At 45.4% G+C, this 10,047-nt stretch overlaps 1 protein-coding gene across 1 annotated transcript; it reads left to right on the forward strand.

The window, feature by feature from the left end:
- Positions 1-274: 274 nt before the first annotated feature.
- LOC101575421 (protein FAM111A-like) lies at positions 275-4,834 on the forward strand. Its single transcript, XM_023706073.1, has 2 exons — positions 275-647; positions 2,935-4,834. Exons 1-2 carry the CDS (start codon positions 573-575, stop codon positions 4,684-4,686), a joined length of 1,827 nt encoding a protein of 608 aa, XP_023561841.1. The 5' UTR covers positions 275-572; the 3' UTR covers positions 4,687-4,834.
- Positions 4,835-10,047: the final 5,213 nt, after the last annotated feature.

Consider the following 10,047-nt stretch of genomic DNA (forward strand, 5'->3'; position numbering starts at 1 on the left):
ATATGCATCTTTCCTTTTGTTCTGGGATGTACTTCTGCTTTAGCTTCCTCCTATAGAAGAAAGCACGTGAGTTTTAAGTCTACGGGTCAAATTTATTTTCTATAACTCTGTGGTCTCCACACGCTTTAAAATTCTTCAGCAAAAACCCTGTTGAGTATTTTTAACCAACATTTCAAGCCTCCCTGTCCCCTGCATCCTGGATGTGGCGATGGCCTCTCTTGTGTGCACTACCCTGGGTGGAGGACCACAGCCCAGATGTGAGCTGCAAGCACAGGAGGTGTGAGCATGCACAATCAGAAAGAATGTCACAGTGTGTCGTGCTCGACCCAACATAAGAGTGCTCTGCACAAGAGGTTGTACTGTTGGAGTCAGTGCCTTGCCAGGTAAACTGTCTGCTGGCTACAGCCCATCTCTGGGGACAGCAAGGTCAGAGTGCAGGGGACAGAAGAGGGCTGGGTCCCTGGGTCATCTGTTCCTTTGAGGCATCAGTGACAGCTGTGAAGATCCTGCTCTCACTTGAACCTTTTTGCCCTTAGAGTTTCAGCCGAGCCATCTGCTTCACCTCAGCCACCATGAGCTGTCAGAAGTGCAGGTCCCAGGAACTTAACCAGGAGAACAATTTGAAAAGAGAGGACGTCTTGCCTCAGGTAAATCCATAGTGTTTTCAGGATGTCCTGAGGGTAGGCTTGGCCTTCCTTCTGCCCTCACTTTGTGTTGTTGCCCAGACTTTACCTTGTGTGTGGGGGGGGATTACAGAAGTTACTGTCTTTCTTGTCCCTTTTCTTCTTTCTGGGTTGGTCGGTGGCAGCAGAGAAGGGAGCTGTGATTTAAAAAAATAATAGGGGTCAGACCAAAAGAAGGTTTTAATAAAAACTATTGCATACATCTTGAAGAACAACAAAAATAAAATTTATTAGAGTTAACTGCAATAAAAAACCAGAAAGTACATTTCACAGCACGGAAACAGCATTCCAAGGACGGCAGTTACACTGGGTCATAGTAACCCAGGTTTGAATTACTTCGTGGTGTATGAAGCACTCCTGTGTACTCACTTATTCTAACCGTCAGCGCGTTAGGCAGGCACACAGGTCGTACCACCACCTTGCTGATGAAGAGCACGGGGCGGTGCAGCCAGGGCTCCGACGCTGGAGGGGAGACGTGGGCTTGAGGCTCAGGGGTGTGACCACCGCAGCGTCCAACCTCAGGGCTCCACCGCAGCACCAGACCATCGAGTCCTTTCCTGAGGCTAAAATGATCCTTAATAGACCAGGAAGGAGGCTGAGAAATGACTGGCACCTGACAGGGCATCATCAGTGCTTTTAACCTGTCTTCCTTCCTTCTGGTTCTAGAACATCTGAGTGTCTAGAACATCCAAGACAGGCCTTGGCCTGCTCGTCTCGGGCCTGCCGCTCCATGACTGTGAGCCAGCAGCTGCCTCCAGGTCCCCTCTTTCCCTGCCTTTCCCCAGGACTCCACCCAGCAGTGGGAGTCCACTGCAGTGTCCCTAGGTGTGCAGACAGGGATGCATGGGCAGCCAGCATGGGCTGAAAGAAGCCTTGCGAGTGTGCACGTGGGGCGAGAGCACATTTATTAATCCTGAATGCGAATATTATTTATTTTAATCTTACATTTTTATGTATTTAGTGCAGGATCTACAGGGTCTCAGTACACAGATCAGACTCATAGTGATCCTCCTTTTTTCAGCCTTCTAAGCGCTGGGATTACAGACACACATGCCACCATGCCCAAATTCAATCTCAGTCTCACTGCGTCCCAGAGGCGGGGCCTACAGTGTATGCTGAGGATCAAACCCAGAGTATTAGTATTATTACAAAAAAAGAAAAACTCGGCCTCGAAGGTGACCGTCAGGGGCTGACCTCTGCCACACAGCGATGTCAGGGCTGATCTCACAAGCAGCCCTGGCCTTGAGATTCTCCTTTCAGGCAAATGCCAAGGGCAGCTCCCAGGCTCAGGCCTGCTGGCGCTCTGGCCACGGGCAGTGTGCATCCGGGAAGGGTGCACTGCAGCCCTGGGACTGGGAGGGGCTTAATCACTCATTATATTTTTTGATATTAAGTGTCATTATTCAGGTCTTCCTCCTCCCCCACCCTGACCCACAAGACAAAAATCTGATAAAAATTGGTGCCTTAAATGCAAAATTGAAGAAAAAAAATGTAGGGTCTAATGGAAAAATTTTAGGCTAAGTACAGGAGGATTGACATTTACTTTATTTGTTGGTTATTGTGTGATCTTCAAAAAGTCGCTGGAGAAGTCATTGCTGTGCCTCACTCGGCTTCTCCAGTGGGGGCTGTGTGTGCTCTCACTGCCTGGGGAAGGAAGGCCGAGGGGTGAAGTGACGAAGCAGGGGAGGCTCAGGCTTCTGCACAGTGGGTGACTGGTGAATCAAGGGGTTCACTCTTGGGGACAGTTACCACTTTCTGACCAACTAGTCAAATAATGATAGTTTTGTCTAATATCTAAGGCCTGACAATGAGCGAGGGTAGCCTATTCTTACTGAGTTTGATGTTCTAAGAAGAAAAATTTCAGTGCAGTGTGTCAGCATGTTTGGCAAATACAAACATTGTGTAGCTGCAAATAGTAGACAGGACCACAGGACCTTGCACATGCCAAGGAAGCACTTATTCCACTGAGCCTTCTCCCTGGCCCAAGTTTGTAGGGTTTCAAGCATCAGGGAGAAAAGGTGTTTCTTCCCTAATGTTTGTCAGAAAAATTCAGCACTGTGTAGCATTTATTTGACTGATGTGACAGGAAACTCAGCTTATATTTTGAATCACAAATTAAACTCTATCTATCTTCCTGTCTTGGATTTGGTGCTAGCTTTCCCATATTATCTTTAGAAGTTTCTAGTTAAAAAGAAAAAAGGAAGACTATGTTTGTGTTCACCATTTGAAAACATGTGATGCTCATTTTTAGGTCGGAAAAGCACCACAGAATGCTACCAATAGTTCTCAAAAGAAGACGGAATCAAAGAAAAGGCAAAAGGATATAACTAATACTCAGGATCAAGAATGCCATTTTCCTAAGAAAATTAGAGAAGGCCAGAGCATGCATCAAAATAAGCTCATTAATGTTATCTTGGATGTGAACCACAGAAAAAATGAAAACATGAAGCCTGTGCTCCATCACAGTGATCAGGTCAGCTTAAAGGAGGTGCTCAGCACCCTCAAAGCTGTCAGAGAAGAGGCGAAGTCTCAGGCAGGCAAGGAGATGCTGGTGTGTGGCACGCAGGGAGTTGAAGGCTTCCTAAACCCCAGGATGCCCCTCAGTTGTCTTCCTAAGGAGAGCACTGTGAAAATTACTTTCTCCAACCATGTAAGTGGACAGGAAAATCAAGTGCTTAGCCAGCAGGACAGGATGTCCACTGACTGTGTCAAATTTTATATTCACGCAATAGGGAAGACAAGAGAAGTGATTATTAAGTGCAGGGAACTTCACAAAGAAGGAAACATGCTCTGTGTCTTTGGTTTCAAAGGAGAAACCATCAAGGACGCTGTGTGCAGGGACGGCAGGTTCCTTCCTCTCCTGGAGAACAGCTCCTGGAGGCTCGTCTACAACCTGGACTCCATCATAGAAAGCACCCAGCTGGTGGACCAGCTCGAGGGAAAGCTCTTCCAGGTTGAAGTTGAAAACAGGAGCGGCGTGAGCGTGGCAGCCACACCCTCAGCCACCTGGAATTCTGAATCAGAGAAAAGCAGTCTCCGTGTGTTGAAAGAATACATTGTGGAAGAGTATCCCAGTTTGAAAAGAGAAAGGGAAAATTTCAGAGAAAACCTCGAGGAAGAAATGAAAACAACAAAGAAAAGCAAATCTGCACTAGTGACACTGCACAGAACAAACTTCAGGAAACAGACAAACAGTTCCTTCCTAATTAAAACACACAAGCTCCTCTCACGCGTCAGCGAGTCTGTGGGACACTTACGCTGGGACAATAATGGAAACGTGGGCAGCGCTACCTGCTTTGTCTTCGCACAGTCATTCGTTTTCACTTGCCAGCACGTGATCAGGGACATGGTGGGGCCTGGAGTAGAGCCACGTTGGTGGGCAGATGTCATTGGCCGCTGTGCGTGGGTGACATTCAGTTATGAAGAGTTTGAAACAAAAGACCACGACCGCTTTGACTTTGAACCTTGGTTTGAGATAAGTGATACAACCCTCGACTACGCTGTTCTGAAACTGAAGGAAAATGGGGGAGAAGCACCTCCAGGGCTCTACAACGGAACCGCCCCTCCACCACCTAATGGGTTGGTTTATATCGTTGGCCATCCTGAAGGAGAAAGTAAGTGCACTGACCGCTGTGTTGTAATTCCTCAGAGTGCACGAGGTGAGGCAGGTCAGAGAAATGAGGAAGGATCCGTGCCTGAGCCTGACTGCGGGCCTAGCTTCGTCCACATGTACTCTCAAAACAGTTTCCAGGAGGATCTTCACAACCCTGATGTTGGTACCTGTGACACCTCTTTTTATCAAGGTTTTTCTGGCTCACCAGTGTTTGATTCCAACGGCTCTTTGGTGGCCATGCATACTGCTGGCTTCTTTGATCAGCACCGTCTCATTGAGTTTGGCTCTGCCATGCGGTCCATCCTCTCTCACATTAAGCACAATTACAAAGAGTGGTATGAACAAGTGTGTGCGCATCAGCAGGAAGTAGAAATGTTGAGTCAAGAGTAGCGAGGACCCATGAGCACTTGCCTCTGTGGTTGCTGTCAGAGCAAGCATGATGGTTTTCTGACTTCCAAAGTGGTCAGTTGGTGTTGGGGAGATACCGTAGTAGAATAAGCAGTTGCATGGCAAGTTCAATCCCCAGTTCCACAAAAAAAGAAAAGAAAAAAAAAAATCACAAAGTGGTCAGCTTCAGAAAAACTAAAACAGTTGATAATGTAGGCCAACCATTTCTATAAACCCATGAAGAAATCAGTCCTGCTCTAACCTGAAGCCTTAATTGTCAATTGATAACTGAGGTCCTTGTCCTCTTTCTAACTGTCAAAGGACGATAGCTCATCAAACGCAATTTATCTTGCTTTGTCTCCTTAAATCAGTCAGAGGGAAGTGTTTGGTGCCCTGGTGAGACAGGATCAGTGCCCCACTTTGGGCTGGAGCAGTCACAAGAACAGAGCCCGAGATCCCTGCTGGACCCTTCAAGAATAAGGAATCACAGCCCTGGGATGGGGACCCAGACAGAAGGGAAGAAATAAGGAAGGCAGGAAGGAGACGAAGAAAACCAGACTTTATAAGTTGTACTTTTAAGAATAATGTGACTTCAAGACACAGAGCCACCAAAGGTTACCCATGTCTGCGCACCCCAGAGGCTTCTCTGGGCCTTTTCCAGGACTGTCATACCACAAAGCCCTTGAAGGTACTCTAGGTCTACAGATCAGCCAAACTGGTAAAGTCAAAGGTAGGGACCTGACCTGAAGAGAAATAGATTCAAATGCTTTAAAGAATGTTTTCAGACAATATATTTTGCCTTTAAAAACTCTAGTGTAGAGGGCCCTGTGCATTTCTCCTGTAAAATGCGTCCCTCTGGTAGCTGTGCTGTTACTTGTCTCCTGAAAATAGGGTCTATCAATTCACATTCCCACCAGCAGTGGAGGAGGGTTCCTTTTTCCACAGAGCCCCTCCAACATTTGTAGTTGATTGACTTCTTTATGATAGCCATTCTTTCTGGGGTGAGATGGAATCTCAGTGGTGTTTTAATTCGCATTTCACGGATGGCTAGTGATAGGGAGCATTTTTTCATACATTTATTTGCTTCTATAATTTTGTCCACTGAGAAGTGTGTGTTCATCTCGGATGCCCATTTCTGGGCCCTAATTTTGGGGCCCTAATGATTTTCAATTCTGTATAAATTCTGAGAGCAGACCTTGAGTGCTTATTAGTTAAGGTTTTTTCCAAATTTGTGGGATGTCTTTTCACTTCATTGTTAATTTGTTTTGACATGCAAAAACTTCACAAAAGGAGAGGTCCCAGTAGTTAGTTTTTCCAAGTATTATCCATGAGATTTGATTTTTGTTCATGAACTGTTTGCCTAACCCTATGTCTTCAAGAGTTCCTCCTACTTTCTCTTCTAGGAGATCTAGTGTTTCTGTTTTAATGTTTAAACCTTTAATCCATTTTAACTTTAGCTTAGTGCATGGTAATAGACCTGGGTCAAGTTTGAGTTTTCGGCATATAGAGAGCCAGTTTTTCCAGCAGCATTTGTTAAAGAGGCTATCTTTCTTCCAGTGAGCATGTTTGGCCCCTTTGTCAAAGATCAGGTGGCTGAGTGTGTTCCTAGAGGCCTCTGCATCTTCTAATCTATTTCATTAATCCTCAGGTCTATTTTGTTGCCAGAACCAGGCTGATTTTATCACAGTAGCTTTGTAGTATAATTTGAAGTCAGGAATTGCAATGCCTCCTGCCTTGTCTTTGTTGCCCAGGATTGCCTTTGCTATTCTCAGTCTTTTCTCATTCCAAATAAATTTTAGGAACCATTTATCGAGATCTGTGAGGTATGTTGGTGGTAGTTTGATAGAGATTGCATTAAAGCTATATTACAATTTTGGGAGTATGACCATCTTCACAATGTTTCTTCCTATCCAGGAGCAGAGAGTATCTTTCCATTTTCTGAAATCCTCTACAATCTTTTTTTCCAGAGTACTGTAATTTTCCTTGAAAAGATCTTGGACTTCTTTAGGTAGATGAATTCCGAGGTATTTCATTTCCTTGGTGCTATTGTAAAAATTATTGTTTCTCTAACTTCCTTCTTAGTGTGTTTGTTATCTGTGTAGAGGAATGCTATTGACTTTTGGGTACTGACTTTGTATCCTGCTATGCTACTGAGTTTATATATTAATTCTAGTAGCTTCTTGGTGGAGATTCACAAATTCTACTGCAAAAAACATGTAAATCTTCCCCGCTTTATAGGGTCAGACTTTGTTTTGAGACCTCACACTCTATTTCTTTGAGTGTGTACTTTAAAATTCTGCCTAATAATCCCCTTCTGTTTCTTTCTAAAAATTAAGCATAACAACTCTATGAAGTGAGTTATTGCCCCACTCACATGAAGCAGCAGGAGGTGTGCTAAGATGACCAGGTGTGTGACAGTGACCATCATGTAACCCAATGTTTTCATCTTCAGTTTCTTCTCCTACATTTACTTCTTTCAGAGAAGCAACTGAGATTTGTTCATTTATTCCTAGTATCTGACATGGGGAAGGTAAGTGCTTACGAAATGGTTTGGGCTGACCAGAAGGAAAACTGGGAGCTGTAGTTCAGGTCACTGAAGGAACCAAATGGCCGTTCAGAAGTGATCACAAAGTCCTTTAGGGTTTCCCTACTCCTCCATTTACTTAATGTGTCAGAATACAAGTGTCCTAAAAGTCCTCTTCCTGTGCTTCTGAGGACAAGGAAGATGCCTGTAAAATCTCAGCTGTATTCAAAGTTCCTGTGTTTCTTCCTTGTTTCCTTTTCTGGGTTCCAAAATCACAGGCAACATTCATAGGACACGTTGCTGTCCTTCCTCCTCAGGCTCCTTTTGGCTAGGGCAGTTTCTCAGCTGTCTCGTTTTCGATGACCTTGGTGGCTGGCAAGACCAGTATTGGCATCTTGTAGGATGCCTCCTTTGCTGGACCTGGTCAGAGGCTTTGCTGATGGTTGGACTTGGCTGTGGGTTCTGGGAGGAAGATCTCAAGGTGCAACACCATGTGGGCCATGTCCCCTCAAGGCTCAGACTGTGAACAGGGCTCATGACCACGGGGGTGGCCTTGACCACCGACTGCTGTGGTGTTTGTCAAACTCCACCCAGAGTCTCTCCAGCTCCTACCCTCCCATTGTTCACGACCTCTGCACTCATCCAAACATCCTTCCCACACTGTGATTCTACCATGGAGCGGAATGGCCAGTCCTAAGATTTTTAAGTAAAAAGATGTTCATTTCCATCTCTTTCTCTTCTCATTGAAGGTATGCTCTCCACACTGAAGATTCTCAGTTTAAGCAGAGCACAGGAGTAGTTGTGCATATACTAACTTGCATTATTCTATTAACGTGTGTATATATTAACTGGCATATATACCTATAGCTTTGCAGAGATAACCCTCTGTGTCTACAATAAGTTCAGGCATCCTCGCTGATGTCCCCAACTCTAGTCCATAGCTGCACAGACCATTGAGCTCCCCGCCAACTCATCTGTAAATCTGCACTCCAAATGTAGGAGACATGGCTGCTCTTCCTCAGTCATTTGTTCAGTTCTTTAATACCTATGTAGTAGGCAAAAAATATTTAGGGGCTGCTGAGATAGCTCAGCAGTCTAAAGCACCTGCATAGACAAGCTTAGGCAAGCCTGGGATCCCCGACACCACATGCTGTGCCTGCCCCAAACCCAGGGCAGGCTGAGCTAGCCACACACAAAAAAAATCTGTTAACCTGTATCCAGATGGTAAATAACTCTTTTTTTCTTTTTAATATAGGGTCTGAATATACACTTCCTGAACAACTTGAGCTCACTTTGTAGCCTGCCCATCCCAGAACTCAGGGATCCTCCTGCTTCAGCATCCCAAGGCTGGATTACAGGCAAACACCACCATGCCAGGCAAAATACCTTTTTTCAGTCATCTGGAATACAAGTGCTCATGTGCAATTTCTTTTTGTCTTTAAGACTATACACTCTATTTTTTCCCAAGTTACTTAGGTCTGGACCGTTTCCCTTCAGTGAGACTGTTTCACAGATTTTAAAACAGAATCATGCATGTAATATATTTGGATTTGCTTCTTCCAGCCTTCCTTTCTTCCTTGCTTCTTTCCTTTGATGCATTATGCTCCTAGATGATGTCTTAAATTTGTGTACGTCATATCCGCTCCATGTGCTGTAAGTCTGGGGAGTTAGCCAGCGCGGAACATGCCCCTCCCATCTCAGCATCGTGCAGAGCAGTTTCTCCACCCTGCAATCCCGTACACTTCATCTGCTCCTCTCTTGCCCTTCTCCCTAACCCTCGCAGAGGCTGATCTTTGTATTACTTTTATGCCTTTAGCTTTGCAAGAACGCCACAGAATTATAGTCACACGGCATTACTCCTGATGTCTAGGTGTCCTCCAAAAGCCTCATGAACTCCTAGATGGGATTTTTGGAAGGTGGTTGAATCACGGGTGTGCAATATTGGGACTGAAGGTGTGCACTTTGAATTAGTCCACCATTGGATTTTCCTGCTTGTGGGTGCGACTGAATGGATTTACTGAGAAGAGCTTCCCCTCCCTAGCGTAGGCCCACTAACCACGGGCTTGTATGCTGCATTCACTAGAAGGGAAAGGGAGGCTCACTGCGGCTGCTCCCTGCAGCCCTTCCAGGGACCGCTTCTCCTCCACACTGCCCCTCGGCCACGCTGCCCTGCCATGAAGCCAGTCGACCAGGCACTGACACCTCTCCCAGCTGTGGCCTGCAGTGGACCTTCGTGGCTTCAACTTCACGTGTGAGGGGTTTTGTCTGAGCAATGAGAAAAGTGACTGCAGCCCAGAGTACACAGTCTCCTCAGCCTGGCTAGTGTGTGGTTCCAGTTTCTGTACATTTCTTGTGGCTTGACAGCTCATTTGTTTCCCGTGCTGAGTGATACCCCGCTGCACAGTAGCACTGTTCCTATACTCAGTCCCCTTCTGAATGAGATCTCCGTTGCTTCTAATGTCTAGTGCTTATGAATAAAATTGTTACAAGACCTTGTGTTCTGCTTTGTGTGTGACCTAAGTTTTTAGTTTGGTTGGACAAATACCAAAGAGTGGAACTGATTCACTGAGGGGAAAGAGAATATTTGTCTTTCTAAGAATCTGCCACCTGCATTCCAAGGTAGCTGTATCATTCATTTTGCATTTCAGCAGAAATGAGTTTCCCAGTCGTTACCAGCACTGCGTGGTAGGCTTTCTTTTGTTTTGTTTTTGTTTTCTGCATACTAATACTGTTGGAATGCTGGGGATATTCCGGGGATTATAAGATTTAGTGATGAGATCAGGGCTATCTTTGATGATCTGAGAAATGCACAGTTAGTAGATCAGGCTGAACATAGTCAG

Source organism: Octodon degus, unplaced genomic scaffold (genome assembly GCF_000260255.1).
Source record: "Octodon degus isolate 3935 unplaced genomic scaffold, OctDeg1.0 scaffold00239, whole genome shotgun sequence".
In the NCBI taxonomy this organism is placed as follows: domain Eukaryota; kingdom Metazoa; phylum Chordata; class Mammalia; order Rodentia; family Octodontidae; genus Octodon; species Octodon degus.

What these genes read in the sequence shown, in the direction of transcription:
- LOC101575421 (XM_023706073.1), top strand. Translation starts at nt 573, where the DNA reads ATGAGCTGTCAGAAGTGCAGGTCCCAGGAACTTAACCAGGAGAACAAT. An exon ending in GAGAGGACGTCTTGCCTCAG is followed by an intron (nt 648 to 2,934) that starts GTAAATCCATAG and finishes GCTCATTTTTAG; the next exon opens with GTCGGAAAAGCACCACAGAA.